We start from the raw sequence: 22076 nt of genomic DNA on the forward strand, positions 1-22076 counted from the left end.
TTGGCCTTCAATCCCATCAATTTCCCGAACACAACTTCACGTCTAATAAGGACATCCTTCAGTTCCTCCTTCTCACTAGACCCTCGGTCCCCTAATACATCCGGAAGGGTATTTGTGTCTTCCTTCGTGAAGACAGAATCAAAGTATTTGTTCAATTGGTCTGCCATTTCATTGTTCCCCATTATAAATTCACCTGAATCCAACTGCAAGGGATCTACGTTTGTCTTCACTAATCTTTTTCTCTTCACATATCTATAGAAGCTTTTGCAGTCAATTTTTATGTTCCCTGCAAGCTTCCTCTCATACTCTATTTTCCCTCTCTTAATTAAACCCTTTGTCCCCCTCTGCTGAATTCTAAATTTCTCCCAGTCCTCAGGTTTGCTGCTTTTTCTAACCAATTTATATGCCTCTTCCTTGGATTTAACACAATCCTTAATTTCCCTTGTTAGCCACGGTTGAGCCACCTTCTCAGTTTTATTTTTACTCCAGACAGGGATGTACAATTGTTGAAGTTCATCCATGTGATCCTTAAATGTTTGCCTATCCACCTATCTGCGCAGTTAATTCGTCCACCTTATTCCGAATACTCCTCGCATTGAGGCACAGAGCCTTCAGGCTTGTCTTTTTAACAGTCTTTGACCCTTTAAGATATTTGCTGCAATGTGGCCCTTTTTGCTTTTTGCCTTGGGTTTCTCTGCCCTCCACTTTTACTTTTCTTCTTTCTATCTTTTGCTTCTGCCCCCATTCTACTTCTCTCTGTCTCCCTGCATAGGTTCCCATCCCCCTGCCATTTTAGTTTAACCCTTCCCCAACAGCAAGAGCAAACACTCCCCCTCGGACATTGGTTCCAGTCCTGCACAGGTGCAGACCATCTGGTTAGTACTGGTCCCTCCTCCCCCAGAACCGGTTCTAATGTCCCAGGAATTTGAGTCCCTCCCTTCTGCACCACTCCTCAAGCCACATAGTCATCTGAGCTATCCTGCGATTCCTAGTCTGACTAGCACATGGCACTGGTAGCAATCCTGAGATTACTACTTTTGAGGTCCTACTTTTTAATTTAGCTCCTAGCTCCCTAAATTCGTCTTGTAGGACCTGATCCCATTTTTTACCTATGTCGTTGGTACCTATATGCACCATGACAACTGGCTGTTTACCCACCCCCTTCAAAATGTCCTGCACCCGCTCCGAGACATCCTTGACCCTTGCACCAGGGAGGCAACATAGCATCCTGGAGTCTCGGTTGCGGCCGCAGAAACGTCTATATTTCCCTTACAATAGAATCCACTATCACTATTGCTCTCCCACACTTTTTCCTGACCTACTGTGCAGCAGAGCCACCCATGGTGCCATGGATTTGGCTTCTGCTGCTCTCCCCTGATGAGTCATCCCCCTCAACAGTACCCAAAGCGGTATATCTGTTTTGCAGGGGGATGACCCCCTATCTGGCCGTGTACCCTTTACCTGCGGTTATTGTTATTGGTTGGGTGAAACGCACCACCAAACTTCTCAGGCATGTTCTCTTAGCTGATTCATGGTTAACACACGAATAGACTTGCTGTGTATCGGGGTTTCTGGTTTCTGAGTATGATTAATACATGCTGTGGTCAATGGCTGGTTGTTGGATTGATTTTTATATTCAACAGTCCAACACTAGAGGGAGCCGTTGCCTTGGAAACTGTGGGAGTGCAGGTTAAATCTTGGGAATGAACTGCAGCTCCTCAATCCCTGTAAAATGGGAGACTCCCTGAACTTATCTTAGACGTGAAGCAATGACACCATCCTATCCGATGTCTTCACCACTGATGTGTTGATGATATTGCTGGGACGGTATATAGTGGGGGTGGACCATATGTGGGAGGGTATCGTGGGGGTGGGGGTGGTGTGGGAGGGTATAGTGGCGGTGGGGGGTGTGTGGGAGGGTATAGTGGGGGTGGGAGGTGTGTGGGAGGATATTGTTGGGGTGGGGGGTGTGTGGGAGGGTATAGTGGGGGTGCGGGGTGTGTGGGAGGGTATAGCGGGGGTGGGGGGTGTGTGGGTGGGTATAGTGGGGGTGGGGGGTGTGTGGGAGGGTATAGTGGGGGTGGGGGGTGTGTGGGAGGGTATAGTGAGGGTGGGGGGTGTGTGGAGTGTATAGTGAGGGTGAGGGGTGTGTGGGAGGGGATAGTGGGGGTGGGGTGTGTGTGGGAGGGTATAGTGAGGGTGGGGGGTGTGTGGAGTGTATAGTGAGGGTGAGGGGTGTGTGGGAGGGGATAGTGGGGGTGGGGGGTGTGTGGGAGGGTATAGTGGGGGTGGGGGGTGTGTGGGAGGGTATAGTGGGGGTGGGGGGGTGTGTGAGACGGTTTGAGGTCTGTAAACTTGTTGCCCTTCCTTTCACAGGTGCCTCCATTTAAAAAATGAGTCCTACACGGCCCAATCTCCAGTACTCCGGCCCTCATCCACCCTCAATGGAGCCCTGAAATATATTATCTGGGGCCTGGGCAATTTCCTCCCGTTTCCCGCTGACCTCTGGCTCGGCCCACCCATGGGGCCACTGGATTTTTGGCCCTCCCAGTTCGGTGAGCGACCCGTTAGCACACATTGAGCACAGGGCAGCTTGCTGACTGTATGTTAATGAGGCCCGAACCCAACACTGGTTTGGGGCCTCTCACTCAATCTATTGAGGGGACACACCGCCAACTTCACTCCCGTTTGAGTGAAAACCGTGCCCCTAGTTTTATCCCACACTCCGGCTATTTCCCCACACTTTAATATTCCTCTTTATTCCAGAGAGTAACTCTGTAATAAAAGCATTCATGGACTTTGCTTCAACACCGTGTTGTGGCAGAGAATTCCACATTCTGACCACACTCTGTATTGGAGGAGAAATTCAACTCACAGCCTTCTGTTTTGACCAGGAGGGAGGGGGTGGCCTGGAGAGGGGTAGGAACCGGTTGGGAGGGGGAACGACCAGGTGAGGGGGAAATGACCGTGAGGGAGGAGACCGAGTGGAAAGGAGGAGGGAGATGATTGGACGGGAGGGAGGGAGCTTATCGGAGACTGGTAACGGTCTTCGACACTGCAGTGGGGCTGGGAGGGGATCTCCTGCACCTTGTGGTTCCACATTCAGGTAAGTGTTTTTTAAATGAACCTTTTTGTTGGCAGCCTCCAGTGGTCCCTTTAAGGACCGCCAGCTAGGCCGCAGGTTCCAGAGAATTTAGCCGGCCCGACACCAGAGGCGTCCGGTACAATTTACTACAGGCATGAGGCCTCCTATTGGCATATGGAACATCCACTGATGGGACTGCAGCAAGGGTTTATTGTGTGAAAATTCTGCTGTTCCTCCTCCTCCATAGGACAGCACAGAGAGGTGTGTCCAAGGTGAACCCCATACCTTCTCCAGTTGTTCTGAGTATGAGGGGAGTCCGGGAGGACTAATATGAAACTAGTGATGTGATCAGTAACCAGTTCTGTTTCTGAGTAAGAATCTAACATGAGACCAAGTGTTTGATGCATCACCCTCTTTATTTCACAGTGAGAATACATTCCCAGCAGTTTGAAAAACAAAAGACAATCAAAGGCTAGAAGACAACGGCTTATTTTCTGAACAAGAGAAGCCTGTGAATGGGCCGCCTGTTAACAGGAGCAATATCTGAATAGATCATTTTCTCAATCACAGATTCAGTCCGTGTATATTCCAAGTGTGAGTGCCCAGTATAGGTGTGAGGAGATCAGAATCTGAACTTTAGTCCATCTTCAGTCCCTGGATCCTAATTTTGGATTGGGATTCATTCTCTATTTTAAGGAGCAGTTTTAACCTTGGCTGTGAGGAAAGATTGGAGATCTTTGGAACAGAGGAGGCTGAGGGGAGACATGATTGAGGTGCATAAAGTTATGAGGGGCCTGGATAGAGTGGATAGGAAGGACCTGTTTCCCTTGGCAGAAGTGTCAACAACCAGGAGGCATAGATTTAAAGTAATTGGGGGGAGGTGTCGAGGAGATATGAGGGGAAATTTCTTCACCCAGAGGGTGGTGGGGGTCTGGAACTCACTGCCTGAAAGGATGGTCGAGACAGAAACCCTCACCACATTTAAAATATACTTGGATGTGCACTTAAAGTGCCGTAACCTACAGGGCTCCGGACCAAGATCTGGAAAGTGGGATTAGGCTGGATAGCTCTTGGTCGGCCGGTGCGGACACGATGGGCCGAAATGGCCTGTCCGTGCTGTAATTCCGATGATTCTATGAACACCTGTGCTCCCAAAACCTTCCGCTTCACTCTCCTCACCTGGGCCCATCTGTTTTCTGAACCTGTGCTGATCTGAGTGAGGCCAAACTGGATTGAGAAACAACCTTTCTGCTCATCCCCACCACAATGTCCAGTGTTTGATTATCAGGAATGGCAGGAAAAGGGAATACTTTACTTCCCACAGAGAGTGTCCCCATTAGCAGGTTTCTCCAGTGAATGTGTTGCTCTTCCTACAGTGCACAGCGTGCAGTCGACACAGTCTGTTATACAGTCCATTCCCAGTATATTTCAGGGTACAGGGGACAGAACAATTTAAACACAGAGGACATTCTTCAAGGTGATGTGATGAAAGGCTCAACATTTTACAAATGGTGAACACACTGGGTCTTACAGTTTAAACATTCCCTTGTAATGAAATGATTCAATGTGGAACTAACTCAGAGTGTGAGAGCCCAGGTACGATCCCACATCTGACCACTCCATGATTTCACATGTAACAACTTCAACGCTCTGTGCTCGGCAACACTTCCCATTTTCTATTGGCTCTTTTCACATCACCTTTCAATGTTCGGGTCAGCATGACTGGGATAAACATAAACATAATCCATCGCTGTGTGAAGATTGAACATCCTGGAACTATATCTGGTAACAGAACCATCTCAATCTCAGTCTGTGCACCATTCATTTAAAGAAAGTTTACAGAAAAGGGAAATTACTGCAGTGATTAATCCCTGTTGCCCCAAGGAGGGCCCACCACCCATGTACAACTGGGTTTACCCTGTGTCTGTGCAGTATGGGGACTTTAAACTAATATCTTTGTGACTTGATGGCTCTGTTTCTAAACCCCAGGTTTCTAACCAGAAATGTTTAAATGTGGATCTTCCTATTCCTGGCTGAGTAATTCTCCTTTATCTTTCAGTGCGGTTTCTCCGCACTTACACAACTGCTCGATCACCAAAGCTGCCCCTCAGAGGTGGTCAGTCAGCAATGAATCTGGGACATTGGCAAATAACTTGGAATTGAAGGGGGCACCTAATTATAAACAATATTAAAAGGAACAACAGCAGCCAGGACCCCTCTGCCAGGGACAGTCAGATCTGCCAGGGCCAGAGCCCAATGTCTGGTTAACGTGTGGGTGGAAGACCACGTGGCTCCCCAACATATTACATCTGGGAATGACAAGGAGGTCGGCCCCCTGGTGATAACCCGGGACTCTCTGCCACAGGACGATAAGTGGTGGTACATTGAACTGGGCACCTGGAAAGAGCTGTTGTTTAGACTCAGCGCACAAAACCAAATAATGTGAACACTGAATGTAAAATACAAACCAGGAACTGGCAAAGAAAAGCTCAGTGTTGGAGTTAATGTAGCTGAATAATTCTGAGTAAAGAAGCTCCACCTCACAATGCAGCATTGTGGGTGGGAGACAAACACTGGCAACTGCCAGTAGGGGGCAGTATTTATAAACAGGGTCACCATGCACAGGGCTCTGGAGATGGGGCATGGGGGGAATCGTTCAATATCCCAATACTGGCACATGCTCAGGGTTAAATCCAATGTGTACTAGGTGGGAGGTCAAAGGAGGTTATGAATAGAGTTAAGCACATCTCACTGTTTGATGTCTGTAAAGGTAACAGAACCTTCAGAAAAGTTTCATTCTCCTATCTTGTTAAAGGCTACTTCCATCAGCCCATTTGTGTTAAAGAAAACTAGGTGAAAGAAACTCCTATCGAAGGATTGCTTGTCTTTTTCCAAGTCATTGAGGAATTCAATGACACGTCCTTCGTATTGTTGGTCGTCAACTTTGGTGTCGAAAGTCCTGCAACAGAATTCAGAATGATTACTTTTTTCTTCCTGGCAGATCCAGTCTGGAAACCAATCAGATTGAAAGGAAGATAGGAACAGGAGTAGGCCATTCAGCCCCTCGAGCATCCTCTGCCATTCAGTTAGATCCTGGCTGATCTGCACCTCAGCTCCATTTACCCGCCTTAGCTCCATATCCCTTGATACCGTTACCCAACAACAATCTCTCGATCTCAGTCTTGAACCATCCAATTGACCCAGCATCCACAGCCTTTTAGGGGGGAGAGAGTTCCACATTTTGTGTGAAAAAGTGCTTCCTCATTTTGTTGCTGAATGGCCGAGCTCTAATTTTAACATGATGTCGCCTTGTTCTAGATTCTCCCATCAGAGGGAATAGTTTCTCTGTATCTACCTGATTGAATCCTTTTAACATTGCAAACACCTCATTCTGGTCACCCCTCAATCTCCTATACTCAGGAGAAGACAAGTTGAGGCAACCTGGCTTCAGAATTTAACCCTCTAACCCGCGGTATAATTCTGGTGAATCTGCCCTGAAGCCACTCCAATGCCAATTTATCCTTTGTGAGGTGCGGTGCCTATAAATGAACGCAGTACTCCAGATACAGTCTGACAAGTCTCTGTTCAACTGAATTATCACTTCTTCCCCTTTGTACTCCACTCCCCTCGAGATAAAGGCCGACATTCCATTGGTCATTTTCATTGCTTTTTCTGTTTGTTGGCTCACTTTAAATGATTGGTGCGCTTGGATTCCCAGATCTCTTTGCTCCTCGACAGTTTCCAGTTTCTCACCATTTAGAAAATACTCCGATTTATCTTTCTTTGGTCCAAATTGTTTTAGTCAGCTGTGGCTCAGTGGATAGCATGCTCACCTCTGAGTGAGAAGGTAATGGGTTCAAGTCTCACTCCAAGGATTTAGAGATATATAATCATAGAAATTTACAGCGTGGAAGGAGGCTATTTCGGCCCATCGTGTCTGCGCTGGCTGACAAATAACTATCCAGCCTAATCCCACTTTCCAGCTCTTTGTCCATAGTCCTGTCGGTTATGGCACTTTAAGTGCACATCCAAGTACTTTTTAAATGTGGTGAGGTTTTCTGCCTCTACCATCCTTTCAGGCAGTGAGTTCCAGACCCCCACCACCCTCTGGCTAAGTATGCACCCCTCAACTAACCTCTAAACCTCCAAGCAATAACTTTATATCTATGTCCCCTGGTTGTTGACCTCTCTGCTAAGGGAAATAGGTCCTTTCTATCCACTCTAGGTCCCTCATAATTTTATACAGCTCAATAAGGTCTTTCCTCAGGCTCCTCTGATCCAAAGAAAACAAACCCAGGCTATTCAATCTTTCCACATAGCTATAATCCTCCAGTCCAGGCAACATTCTCGTAAATCTCGTCTGTACCCTCTCTTATGCAATCACATCATTCCTGTAATGTGGTGATGAGTACTGCACGCAGTACTCTAGCTATTGCCTGACTTAATATAGTGTTTTATACAGTTGAAGCATAACCTCCCTGCTCTTCTATTCTATGCCTCAGCTAATAAAGGCAAGTATTCCTATTGCCTTCTTAATCACCTTATCTACCTGGGCTGCTACCTTCAGGGATCTGTGGATATGCACACCAAGGTCCCTCTGCACTTCTCAGTGTCCTACCATTTAATGAGTATTCCCTTGCCTTGTTAGCCTTCCCCAAACGCTTTACCTCACACTTCACCATGTGGAAATGTATTTTTATCTAAGCTGTATCACACTGTATTTTTGTGCCCTTTTTGATATAAAACAAAATGGAGTCCTGGTCCTTCCAGAAATTTCTGCAACAGACAGTCGGTTTGCATAAACAGCTAAACCTGGCTTGAAACGGCTGATAACTAATCAATGGTCACCAGACAGTTAGGAGACAAGTCCTGCTGAGACAAGTACCACCCATGGTGCTCTCCTATTGTCCATACAACACCAGTTCCACTCCGCCCCACCCTTTTTGAAATACTCAAACCACCAGCCATTATCTCTTGTACAGACCTCATCCATTTGATGCACAAAGATAACTGACCAGGAAACTGGACAATCCTGACACAATTCAATGCCGGTAATAGCTCATTACCACACTCTTATCGAGTAATGGCTGACTGGCCAACTAATAACCCTGACAAAAGGAAATATTTGGAGACCATGTCAGGACAAGGATGTCGTAATTAACTCTTTATCTGTATTCACTGACTGTAAGACGGAGCCAATACACAGGATGAGGCCATAACTTGGGTTTTTATTGTATAAATATCTCGTGAAGTTGTACCATTTCGAAGGTGTTCACTTAGCCATTGATGAGTGAGACCTTTCCCTTGCTAGCAAGTAAAATTAAAGGAACATCTGCCGGGCTGAAGGTGTCTGAGTTGTATATTGTGAGTCGAGATTTCGACAGTTACATCTTGGAGGTTCCACCGAGATTGCTTACTCTCTAATCTGTGAGTTAAATGGATGTGGGCATAGTGCCTCTTCAGTGAAGGGTTTCACTGGCCAGAATAAGGTGAGCCTTTTTCTCACAAGAGGTTTCTTCACTGTTGAATCGCATATGTAATCTGTTGACTACAGGGGACGTAATACGATCTACAAGACTCGACATTTGAAAGCTAAAGTTGTTTTTGTGATCATTTCTTTCTCAGCTTGCAAGCAGAAGGGATCTGGTCCTGGAAATATTTTGAAACAGCCCGGGGAGATTTTCATTAGGAGTTAGATGTAGTCCTTACTACTAGGGGGATCAAGGGGTATGGCGAGAAAGCAGGAATGGGGTACTGAAGTTGCATATTCAGCCATGAACTCATTGAATGGCAGTGCAGGCTCGAAGGGCCGAATGGCCTACTCCTGCACCTATTTTCTATGTTTTAATTTTTCTAAAATGGTTCTTATGTGATAAGATTAGGAAACGGTTCTTATGTGATAAGATTCGGGGGGAAAAAAGCGCTAATCGATCGACAGTTCTTATGTGATATGAGTTAAGGTAATGGGACCATAAGTTTTATAAGTTTTATTAGGATAAGTTATGGACTCGGTCTGTAGTGGTGTACAACGCAGACTGAGAATTGATTATTTATTTAGATAGAGTTTAAGGTTATGATTTGTATACTCGCGTGAATATTATTTGTCCTAGTTGTCCTTGTTATACTGTTGTGTTTAAAACCTTTGTGCGACATTGCAATTAGAGAAACGGGAAGAGTCACTCGGGAAAATTGTGATTCAGGAAAACAAGGATTGATTGAGAAAAGAAACAGTAACTGATTGATCAACTGCGGTTGGTTCGTGCCAACATCTCTCACAACCCAGACTGAGCCCGAATTAAGAGCCTTTTCAGGCCACGTAACAGCCAGGAGAAATGGGCGTAGAGAACTCGGTTGGCCAAGAGGATTGTGAGATCAGAAACTGTGGAAAATCTTAATCATTCAGAATGAATGCTGGAGCAAGTAAAACACCACAAAAGGGCACACCAGCCTATTTTATGCTCCAGAATTGTGGTCAGTCTTCAATTGAACACCTAAAAAAAAAAAATGGGTAAAGTGGACTAAGGATGAAAACAGGCCATTTCCACCTGATGGTTCATTTAATTTAGAGAGAACAACATGTCTCGAGGAGTGTCTTATAAACAGAGACCCAGAAGAGGTAAAGAAAAAAAAAAGGAAAGTAATAGAAAAGGCCTGGGTTCCGATTCTTCAAGCCCACGTAAAATTAACAGAGAAAGCAAATCAATATGTAAGAAAAAAAGAGAACGTGATAGTGACTTATGGATCCAAAATAGAGCTGGCCAACAAAAAGCTTTGTTGAATGAAGAGAGACTTTTGTGAATGTCTGTCTTTGAATGAGAGTGCTTGTGTGTGTTTTTTTTTGACTGCGGAATTTTTCATGTGTCTGGAAGCCTGTTTGGAAAGGTGGTGGAACTGCCTGTTTGTTTTAGCTCCACCCACTTTTTCAAACAGAGTGAAGGTTTTTTTTTAACCTTTCGTGGTGTTGTCCTGTATGTGGGAAGTTTAAGACATTTTAAGTTAGAAACGCAGGTGTGGATTTATTCGGATGAGGAGTTACAGAGCTAGGAAATGCACAAAGGATAGGTTTGTTGAGATATGGTCCCGGTGGTTAAAAAGAAAGAGAATTTATTTGACACGCCCACTTAATTGTCGAAAGAAGACACGCAATCATTGATTACATTGGGTTGAAAGACATAAATTTAGTCTAGGAGTGAGTTTAAGAACGGGGAAGGAAAGTTTCAATGCCTTTTTTAAAAAAAGCCTTTGTGGGTCTCTCGAGGTTGCAGGCTGGGGGAGTACGCTCCCATTGTCCTTTGTGTAAAACCTTGACGCGAAAGCTTCTAGCTCAGTAAGAAGATTTTTAAATAAAAGATTGGCAGTATAAAATTTGAAATGGGATTTTGAGATATTTCAGGTGATTCTCCTTGATCAACATTTTGGGTGTATTGAAAAAAGCTTGGGTTTGGAAGCCTTTTAATAAAATTATAAAACAAGTACTTTGCATTCTGTGATCTGTGAATCACTATAAGCATAAATGAGAAGTTCGTGTAACACTCCGATTCTTCCGGTTTAGAAGCCCAATAGTGACAAATGGAGGTTTGTTCAAGACCTACGAGCTGTGAATGAATCTACTATATTCTCACAATGCTAAAAGAAGGATTTGGAATCAAGTATCCTGGAATGGTCGCTCACTTCAGCACCAGCCTTGGGATTACCAGATTACACTAAGACATTCAACTTATTTGTTCATCACAAGTCGGGTTTTGCACAATCTGTTTGGACTCAGTTACATGGGGACAGGCAGCCACCGGTAGCGTATTTCAGTGCCCAACTAGACCCAGTGGCACGCGACTACCAGGATGTCTTCCTTCATTGGCAGTAGCTTATTACCCTGTACAACAGGCTCAGACAATAATTCTAAATCAGCAAACCGTTTTATATATCCCACACTCTGTCGAGATTTTACTTGCTAAATGTGCCACCCAACACCTAACTTCTGCAAGAACCACTAAATATGAAGTTGAACTGTTATCAAATCCGAACCTTATCATTAAAAGATGTACTACCTTAAACCCAGCCACTCTATTCCCCACGGAAGAAGACGGCGAACCTCATTCATGTGAAATGGTAACCGAATTAGTGACTAAACCACGTATCAATTTAACAGAAGTACCAATGTGTAACCCTGATCTAGTGTACTATGTTGATGGATCAGCCTTACGAAATGATAGGGGCCAACCTAGAGCGGCTTATGCAATTGTGACCCAGTTTAATGTTGTCGAAACAGCCTCTCTTCCAGACTCCTTTTCAGCCCAACAAGCCGAATTGTTTGCGTTAACTCGAGCCTGTATTCTGGCTGAAGGACAAACAGTTAATATCTACACTGACTCCAGATATGCTTTTGGGGTATCCATGACTATGGACAAATTTGGAAAATTCGCAGGGACCTGACTTCAGGAAACACTATCAAAAATACAGAACAAGTGGAAAATCTCCTGCGAGCCATTCAATGCCCCTTGAAACTTGCCATTATCAAATGCCAAGCACATACAGACCAGTCGAATGAGGTGGCACTTGGGAACGCCAGAGCTGATAATGCAGCTAAATCAGCAACTCTGTCAAAAGGGGGGATGCAGGTGTCATTGTTCCCACTAAGGAAAAATAATTGCTCAGACCCGCCACCCACTATTAATGACGTGCTGGCCTTTCAGACACAGGCCAGTACGGAGGAGGTGGTGACCTGGACGAAGGATCAATGTTATAAAAATGCAGAAGGAATATGGGTTTACCATGACGGCCGCGTGGTGGCGCCCAAGTCCTTACTTCCATGGATTGCCCGATGTGTTCATACATTCACACATGCGGGAAAAGAGGGGGTGGCAGATTATATTTTGGCAACTTGGTATGCACCAGGTATTTCGGCAATTGCAAAACAAATCTGTGAAATTTTGTTACCTGTCAGACAATGAATCCGGGTAAGACGGAAAAAGTAGAATCTGCCTCCCACCCAAATCCAGTGGGGCCTTTTGTACATTTATAAATGGATTTTATTGAATTACCTATGTGTATGGGATTCAAGTATGTATTAGTTATTGTAGATGTGTTCTCTAGATGGATTGAAGCCTTTCCATGTAAAAAGGCCGATGCGACTACTGTTGCTAAATGTTTGTTAAAAGAAATCATACAGCACTTCGGAATCCCTGCTAAGCTTTCAAGTGATAACGGGTCACATTTCACAGGAACTGTTATAAGAGAAATGTGTAAAGCTTTACAGATTAACCAACATTTTCATTGCAGTTATCATCCACAGTCTGCTGGACTTGTTGAAAGATATAATGGAATGCTTAAAAATAAGCTGGCAAAATTATGTAATGACACTGGACTGAAATGGATAGAACTGCTGCCCTTAGCCTTGATGGTAATGCGATCTGCAACCAACAGAACAACAGGCCTGTCACCGCATGAGATAATTATGGGATGTCCCCAACAACTACCTTTTACAGCACCATTTACTGCAAAACAAATGGACATCCACAAAATGGAGGAAAATATGTTAAATTATTGTATTGCACTAACCAAATGTATTTCCAGCTTTCATTTGCAGGTAAAAGAAGCTCAACTCAAGCCAGCGGAAGGGAAGTGTCATAACCTGGAGCCCGGGGAATTCATTTACATCAAAATCTTTAAAAGAAAAAGCAGTCTACAACCAAGATTTGAAGGACCATACCAGGTCTTGCTGGTGACTAATACTGCAATCAAGGTAAAGGAAAGACCAACATGGATCCATGCGTCCCATTGCAAAAGGGCACCCGACCAGGGGGAAGGGAAGAAGGAACCAGAGGAACAGGAAAAGGAAGACTGAATAAGGAACTGTACGGACTATGGGGACTGATGGTGCTGGGCTTGACAGGGTTTTGCTTTGCATTATTGATTATACCAGGGGTACAGACACGCAAACGAAGGGAACTGCAGGTAAACATATTTATGGCGCTGAGTCATAAGTATGCTCAGGACAGAAACTTGTCTAGTTGTTGGATATTTTCCCATGTACCTGTCCACTCAGAAGGGGGTATTCCACTAAGAACCGTCCCCTTTAACGAATCAGAAATGGTAGAGTGGTTAATTGTGCAAAATAGAACAAACCTAACCAAGGTGTCAGAAACGAAGGATCTAACAGAATGGACGTCACCAGGGTATAAACTTACAACCTTCCAGAGATGGTACCAGCCAAATTATAATAATAACCATCAGCCACCCTTCCTAAGTACTACTCCCGGAATAGGAAATCCTGAAGGTATAATAAGTCTAGTGAGCAATGAGACTAAAGGACCAGAAATGGGACGCAGCAAGTGTTCCCAAATGACTAAATGGCAAGCCACAACAAATCCCACTGATGGAAGAAAGATAGCAACCGTTAGCTGGACAATGGTCCATAACAAAGCCTCAGGTGAGACCACTCGAGTATGGATGGCACGAAAGGACCAGAAGCTGACGTCCTATAATTGCACCTAATTTATTTGTGGCCATAAAGCCTACCCATGGTTACCAGCCAACTGGACAGAGTCCTGTTACTTAGGATATGTGGTACCCTTTATCAGATCAACAAAGACTCTAAGGGATGACTAAGGAAGTCATAGATTTAAACGGGATTTGACATGGCTAAATGGAATATTCAAGGTAATGGTGCCACCCTATGGAATAGCATCAACCGAATGGCAGTTACGGCAATGGGCTAATTTAGTCGAATCAGTAGCCAATGCAACTTCCCAAGCCTTCGAAGGGGTGAATGATGAAATGGTAGCCATTCGAACAGTGGCTCTCCAAAATCGTACGGCCTTAGATTATCTTCCAGCCAAAGAAGGAGGGACATGCGCATTAATAGGTGGAGAATGTTGTACGTATATCCCGGATAAGTCAGAAGAAATCGGCAGTCTAGCTGAATACATTAGGAACAAGGTAATGGAGTATAAACAGACAGTTGGCCAGGACGGTACCACCTTGTGGGATTGGGCATCGGGATGGTTGGGACCCCTAGGGAGAAATGTGGTACAGGGTTTGATCATATTCCTGCTGATAGTCTTTGCCCTATATCTTTTATTTGTCTTGGTTAAGTGTTGCTGTGCCAGGTTGGGAAAAACCGTGTTACCTACCGAGGCCACGACTAGAGTTTTGGGAGCAACAACAGCTGAAAGTTCCTGCGTGGAAATAGAAATAGAGAGACTATGCAAGATCAGAATGGATTAAGTTGTCCTTGTGAAGAACAAAATGGGGGAATGTGGAAATGTATTTTTATCTAAGCTGTATCACACTGTATTTTTGTGCCCTTTTTGATATAAAATAAAATGGAGTCCTGGTCCTTCCAGAAATTAGTGCAACAGACAGTCAGTTTGCATAAACAGCTAAACCTGGCTTGAAACGGCTGATAACTAATCAATGGCCACCAGACAGCTCGGAGACAAGACCTGCTAAGACAAGTACCACCCATGGTGCTCTCCTATTGTCCATACAACACCAGTTCCATTCTGCCCCACCCTTTTCAAAATACTCAAATGACCAGCCATTATCTCTTGTACAGACCTCATCTATTTGATGCAAAACGATAACTGACCAGGAAACTGGACAATCCTGACACAATGCAATGCCGGTAATAGCTCATTACCACACTCTCATCAAGTAATGGCTGAATGGCCAACTAATAACCCTGACAAAAGGAAATATTTGAAACCATGTCAGGACAAGGATGCAGTAATTACTCTTTATCTGTATTCACTGACTGCAAGATGCAGCCAATACACAGGATGAGGCCACAACTTGGGTTTTTACTGTATAAATATCCTGTGAAATTGTACCATTTCGAAAGTATTCACTTAGCCGTTGACTGAGTGAGACTTTTCCCTTGCTAGCAAGTAAAATTAAAGGAACATCTGCCAGGCTGAAGGTGTATGAGTTGAGATTTCGACAACCAGATTGGATTCCATCTGTCACTGTTCTGGCCACCTGACCAGTACATTGATATCTTCCTGGAGGCATAAGAACATAAGAACAAAAGAATTAGGAACAGGAGTAGGCCATCTAGCCCCTCGAGCCTGCTCCGCCACTCAAAAAGATCATGGCTGATCTGGCCGTGGACTCAGCTCCACTTACCCGCCCGCTCCCCGTAACCCTTAATTCCCTGATTATTTAAAAATCTATCTGTCTGTGATTTGAATACATTAAATGAGCTAGCCTCAACTGCTTCCCTGGGCAGAGAATTCCACAGATTCACAACCCTCTGGGAGAAGAAATTCCTTCTCAACTCGGTTTTAAATTGGCTCCCCCATATTTTGAGGCTGTGCCCCCTAGTTCTAGTCTCCCCGACCAGTGGAAACAACCTCTCTGCCTCTATCTTGTCGATCCCTTTCATTATTTTAAATGTTTCTATAAGATCACCCCTCATCCTTCTAAACTCCAACGAGTAAAGACCCAGTCTACTCAATCTATCATCATGAGGTAACCCCCTCATCTCCGGAATCAGCCTAGTGAATCATCTCTGTATGCCCTCCAAAGCTAGTATTTCCTTCCTTAAGTAAGGTGACCAAAACTGCACGCAGTACTCCAGGTGTGGCCTCACCAATACCCTGTACAGTTGCAGCAGGACCTCCCTGCTTTTGTACTCCATCCCTCTCGCAATGAAGGCCAACATTCCATTCGCCTTCCTGGTTACCTGCTTCACCTGCAAACTATCCTTCTGTCATTCATGCACAAGGGACCAATCGTGAAGCAGTAGAGGCGTGTCCTGCTCAGTTGGAGCTGTGAGCAGTGAGTGGAGCTGCTAGCAACTTGAGCTCCTGCCTGGAGAGCCCTGAGACCAGCCCAGGAACAGAAGGAAGGAAGGGGCTTCAACACCAACTTTTATCCAGAGGGAGAGGAGGAGAACAGAAACATTTCAACTTTTTACCATTCTGCAAGGAGTTGGAGAGAGGGGGAAAAACCAACAACATCCAGTGTGGAAGGAGGGAGACTCTGCACTTTCTACAGGTGGGTGTGGGTGCATTTCCCAAAAAGACTTTGTTGTATCGGTGGGGGGAGGAAAGAAGACCACTGAGGGCCGGAACATCGCGGGGGGTGTGTGTGTGTGTGTGGTAGTGTGCGTGGGGGCCGTGCTTACAACTAGGCCCCCCCCCACAATTGGAACCCCCCCCCACAACCCCACATTTGCCTAGCCTGGGATAGCTGGAGCTACCAGGCTGAAGATTCTTTAATCACCCAATTAACATCGTTAAGAGTGTGTGCCTGGTGGCTCTAGCTATCCCAGGTGAAGACGTCTTCTCCCCTCACCTGAAGACCATCCCAAAGACTGTGTTTTTTGTGTGTTTTTGCCATCTGGGGAGTGCACCCACCCACAGCTGCGAGGGGAGACTTGCCCTCGCAGTCCCCCCCCCCCCTTCCCACCCCCCTCTCTCTTTCTCTGCTACTCTGTTTCTCCCCTCTCTCTCTGAGGCCTCTTTCTTCCAAATTAATAAAAAAAAAACATTTAAGACAACTGAGCAGAGGGAGCAAGGCCCCTCCCAAATTACCAACTAGGGGAGAGGTGCCTCGTTAAGGGCTCCTCTGCTCAGTTTATATACGAGGCCTAATTAAGACCATTAAGGCCTGTGACTTTGGGGTGGGTGTAGCCCTTAAAGGGACCCCGTGATGGCGACCCCATCCACGCCGGTGGCAGGGCCAGCAAGGACGTATGCGCAGGCGGTGTCCACATCCACGGCACCTCCTGCGCCACCCGCTGCCCTGCCACCTTTTACACTTATAACCAGGAAACACGGGGTCAAGAGCTACACTCACACCACAATGAGCATCGAGGAGTGCGTGCGGGCGATGGCTGGGGTAGTCGGCCCCTCGGCCATTGTCGCAGCCTCCAAGATGTCTGGGAAGGCCGTGTTCTTCCTGGGGTCGGAGCGGGCGGTGTCCCTGGCCCTTGAAAAGGGGCTCACGGTGGGCGGGACGTTCCTGCCGGTGGATCCTCTCGAGGCCACCGCGCAGAGGGTCATCGTGTCAAACGTCCCGCCCTTTGTTTCCGCTGAGCTCCTCCTCCCTCACCTACAACAATTGGGGGAGGTAAGGTCAGGGATTAACCCCATACCGCTCGGCCTCAGGGAGAACAGCCTGCGCCACGTGTTCTCCTTCCGCCGCCAGCTCTTTGTCCGGCTGGTGCGGGAGGAGACGACGGAGGGATCATTTAATGTGGTGCATGAGGGGACTGCCTACCGCGTCTTCTGGACGTCGGACGGCGTGCGGTGCCATGCCTGCAAGGAGGTGGGGCACGTTCGCAAGAACTGCCCCGCCTCCAAGGCCGCCAAACCACCGAAGGCGGCCAAGGCTGGCGCCGCCGCCACCCCTCCCCCTAGCTGCGTCCGCGTGCCGGGAGCCATGGGTGCGCGGGCATCGTCGGAGGCCTTTGTTTTCAGGGCCTCCGGCGGGGGGGAGGGAGAGCGTCCGAGCGGAAAGAAGGCGCGGAAGAAGGAGAAACATCTAGAGGCGGGTCCCCTCGGTGCGCCGGAAAGTTTGACCACCGCGCTCAGCCCAACCCAGTCACCGGCGAGCGCGGGGTGCCCCGAGCCCGTGCCCGGGCCCTTGAATAACACCACAGAGGGGTCCAGGCGCGGGCAAGAAAAGAAAAAGGGGGGGGCGGAGCGGGAGGCCTCGGCAGACATGGGGGTCTCCCTGCCTCCGCGCGCCCCCAGGAACAAAAGGAGGCGCGGCTCCGATGAGGCGGAGGGGGAACAACATCCCTCCGCGGAGGAGTCGGTGCCCGCCGCGTGTCCCGCGTCCCCCACCAGCGCTCCCAAATTGTGCTGCAGGCGCGAAGAGTCTGTCCCCGGGGAGGGTGAGGCAGTCGAGGCTGCCCAGCCGCTGCCTCCTGGGGATGGCATGGAAGATCTGCCTGTCGTGGGGGGCGTGGGGACCGCGGAGGAATGCGTAGCCGCCGGGCCGGGCGTCCCGGGGACTGAGGCGGGCGAGGCCGAAAAGGCCGAACCTGAGCCCGCCCAGCCAATACCCAACTTCCCCCGGGAGTCGCTCGACCCGGCGGAAACACAAACTGATTTTAATGAAACTGTAGATGCTGGGCCGGGGGGTGGCAGCGGGGAGGGGGAGGAACACCCACCCTCGCCTCTTACTTTGGAGCTGGAGCACTTGGGGAGCCTGGGGATCTCCTATGGCCGGGTCTCTCCTTGTTCTCCGGTTCCTGGGGCGGAGGGGGAACCCCTTCCGCTGTCATTTCCCGACCCAGCACCATTTTTAAAAGAGCCCAGTGGGGACTCCTCTGCCGACGATCCTGGGGGTGGGATCGGGGCAGTGCCAGGGCCGGTTGGAGCGGCCGGTCCATTTGCCGTACCTTGTGCGGTCGATGGGCTGGCTGCTGGCGGCCACCTCCCGGAGGAGGACGGGGACTCGGTGGGGGACGCGGGTGAAGACCTAGAGACCACCGCCAGTGAGGCGGTGGATCTGCTCGCGGCCGCTGCTGAGGCCCTCCTCATTCCTGCAAAGGAACTCCGGGACTTTTTGGCCCAGAGCCGGGGTCGCCGCGACCAAGCACGACTGGCCCTGGAAAAATGGTCCGAGCCGGAGCTGATCAAGGGGTCCGTCCGCGCCGCCGTTAAAACCTTGGCCGCGGGCGGGCCCTTGACAAAGGAGCAGCACCTTGAGCTGCGCGAGCTCGAGGGACTCCTCGCTGGGCTGCGGAGGGAGCGGAGTTCAACAAAAGACTCCGCTCCCTCCCCCACAATAGGTTAAGGTAGAGGTTGCACTATGCTTTTGCCATGAAGATAACCATAGCCAGCCTCAACATCAACGGCGGCAGAGGGGCACGCCGTAGATTTGACAATTTTTCGCTCCTGCGGGAGGGGAAATATGCGGTGTGCTTCCTGCAAGAAACCCACACCGTTCCGGGAGACGAAGCCACGTGGCTCCTGGAATGGCAAGGAGAGGTCCGCATGAGCCACCTCACCGCCATTTCTAGTGGGGTGGCCATCTTGCTGGGCCCGCATTTTCAGCCGGAGATCTTGGGGGTCGAGGAGCCCGTGCCAGGCCGCTTGCTGCACGTAACGGTTCGCCTGGGGGACGTGCCGCTCCATCTCGTGAACGTGTACGCCCCTCATCCCGGCCCGCAGCAAACGCGCTTCTTTGAAGAGGTGTCCGCTCTTCTTGGCTCCGTCGACGTCGGCGACTGCATTGTCCTCGGGGGGGATTTTAACTGCACCCTCGAGGCGAGGGACCGCTCCGGTGCCCCGCAGTGCATGACGGCGATGGAGAAGTTGAGGGACCTGGTCGGGTCCTTCGACTTGGTGGACGTCTGGCGAAATCTCCACCCCGACTCCAGCGCCTTTACTTGGGTGAGGCCTGGAGTTGGATGGTCTAGAGTCGACCGCCTTTACGTGTCTCGGGCGTACGTTTCCTGCGTCCCGGCGGCCTCCATGCGGCCGGTGCCGTGTTCGGACCACCACCTGGTGTGGGCGGAGCTCGCTTCGCTCCGCGCGAGGACGGGGTCCGCGTACTGGCACTTTAACAACCGGCTGCTGGAGGACGTGCGGTTCCAGGACTCGTTCCGTCGATTCTGGTCCGACTGGAGAAGGAAGCAGGGGGGCTTCCCCTCCTTGAGGCTATGGTGGGACGTGGGCAAGGCTCACGTCCGCGTCTTCTGTCAAGAGTACGCGAGGGGGTCGACCAAGAGGCGGGCGGCCAGAGTCGGGCGCCTAGAAAAAGAGGTGCTCGACCTGGAAGCCCGTCTCGGTCAAGTCGTCCAGGACCCGGCCCTGCGGACGGTGTACGAAGCGAAGAAGGCCGCGCTGAAGGACCTGCAGCTCGTCGGGTCCCGAGGCGCGTTCGTGAGGTCGCGGATCCGGTTCCTGCGGGATCTGGACCGCGGCTCCCCCTTCTTCTACTCGCTGGAAAAAAGGCAGAGCGTCCGTAAGCAGCTCTTGACGCTGCTGGCCGACGACGGCTCTCTCGTCTCGGATCCGGAGGGCGTCAACAACAGGGTCCGTGAATATTACGGGGCTCTGTTCTCTCCGGATCCGTCCAGCGAGGAAGCGCGTAGAGTTTTGTGGGAGGACCTGCCGAAGGTCGGCCCGGAGGGCGCCGAAAATCTGGAAGCTCCGCTAAGCCTGGCGGAGCTGACCGGTGCCCTCGCCCGGCTCTCGAGGGGAAAATCCCCGGGGCTGGACGGGCTGACCGTGGAGTTCCACAGGGCGTTCTGGGACGTCCTGGGGAGCGACTACGCGCGGGTCCTGGGGGAAAGTCTGGCGACCGGGGAGATGCCCCTCTCTTGGCGCAGGGCAGTCATCGTCCTGCTGCCTAAGAAGGGCGATCTCCGCCTCCTTAAGAACTGGCGCCCGGTCTCCCTCCTCAGCACGGACTACAAAATCTTCGCCAGGGCGATGTCTGCTCGCCTTGGTGCCGTGCTGGACCACATGATCCACCCCGACCAGTCATACATGGTCCCGGGCCGGACGATCCACGACAACATCCATCTGGTCCGGGACCTCATCCATTGCTCCCAGGAGGCTGGTCTGTCGGTCGCCTTCCTATCCCTCGACCAAGAGAAGGCGTTCGACAGGGTGGATCACGACTATCTGCTCGGAACTCTGCGCGCTTTCGGGTTCGGGACGCATTTCGTCGCCCGGATCCGACTTTTGTACGCCGCCGCGGAGTGTCTGATTAAGGTTAACGGGTCCTTGACGGCGCCCCTTCGCTTTAGGAGAGGGGTGCGCCAGGGATGCCCCATGTCCGGCCAGTTATACGCCGTTTGCGTGGAGCCTTTCCTGCGCCTCTTGCGGACGAGGTTGACGGGACTGGCTCTGCAAGGGCCGGGCGTGGAGGTCGTCCTCTCGGCTTACGCCGATGACGTGCTCCTCGCGGTAGAGGATCCCGCTGACCTGCGGAGGATGCGTGAGTGCCAGGAGATTTACTCGGCCGCGTCCTCCGCCAGGATCAACTGGGAGAAATGTTCCGGACTCCTGGTGGGTCAGTGGCGGGTGGACTCCCTGCCGGAGGAGCTCAGGCCTTTTGCCTGGAGCACGGCCCATCTCCTCTATCTGGGAGTCTACCTTAGCCCCGACGAGGGAGCCTGGCCGGCGAACTGGCAGGAGCTGGAGGCCAAGGTCGCCGCTCGCCTAGGGCGCTGGACAGGACTGCTCCGAGTGCTGTCCTACAGGGGTCGAGCGCTAGTTATAAACCAGCTGGTGGCCGCAATGCTGTGGTACCGGCTGGTCACTTTGACCCCTCCCCCTGCGTTTGTCGCCAAGATACAGAAGAAGCTGGTGGACTTCTTCTGGAACAACAGGAAGCACTGGGTCTCTGCCGCGGTCTTGAGTCTCCCGCTTGAGGAGGGCGGTCAGTCGTTGGTGTGCGTCAGCGCCCAGCTCGCGACTTTCCGTCTTCAGACCCTGCAGAGATACCTTTACGTCGAGCCCCCTCCTAGGTGGTGTGCTCTGGCGAGGTATTTCTTCCGCCAGCAGCTCGACCTCAATTATGACACGCAGCTCCTGTTTGTGAACTTGGGGGGTGCCAGGACCGCCCTCCGGGAGCTGCCTGTCTTTTACAGGGAACTCATCAGGGTCTGGAACAAAGTCTCCACCAAGCGCAGCTCTCCACCGGCTGGAGTGGCGGCCGTCCTGCAGGAGCCGCTGCTCGGGAATCCGTACCTCCACGGCCGAGGTTTTATGTGGCGGTCGGAAGAGAGGGCTGTGGCTGGTTAGGTGACCAGGGTCAGGGACCTGCTCGATGGCGGAGGAGCGGGCTGGATGGCGCCAGTCACGCTGGCGCGGCGCCTAAATTCGGCCAACGTCCGCCACGCGGCCGATGCCATCGAGTCGCTAAAAACAGCTCTGGGCCCTGACTCCGTTAGGTGCATCGAGGAGGCTCAAGCACGTGGGGAGATCCCGTCCGAACTGACCCCCGTCCGGACGGAATTCCTCATCGGCGCCAAACCCCGGAACCTCCCTCGGGGGCCGGCGCCTCACAACTTGAGCCGCCT

At 49.9% G+C, this 22076-nt stretch overlaps 1 protein-coding gene across 1 annotated transcript in view; it reads right to left on the minus strand.

Moving 5' to 3' along the window:
• Positions 1-5878: 5878 nt before the first annotated feature.
• The window catches only part of LOC139266696 (heme-binding protein 2-like), a 44057-nt gene continuing 27859 nt past the window's right edge, over positions 5879-22076 (minus strand). Inside the window, exon 4 of the mRNA XM_070884286.1 lies at positions 5879-6044. Within this exon, the coding sequence (XP_070740387.1) occupies positions 5879-6044 (166 nt within the window). The remainder of the gene's footprint in view (positions 6045-22076) is intronic.

The sequence above is a fragment of the Pristiophorus japonicus genome, chromosome 7 (assembly GCF_044704955.1).
Source record: "Pristiophorus japonicus isolate sPriJap1 chromosome 7, sPriJap1.hap1, whole genome shotgun sequence".
Lineage (NCBI taxonomy): Eukaryota > Metazoa > Chordata > Chondrichthyes > Pristiophoridae > Pristiophorus > Pristiophorus japonicus.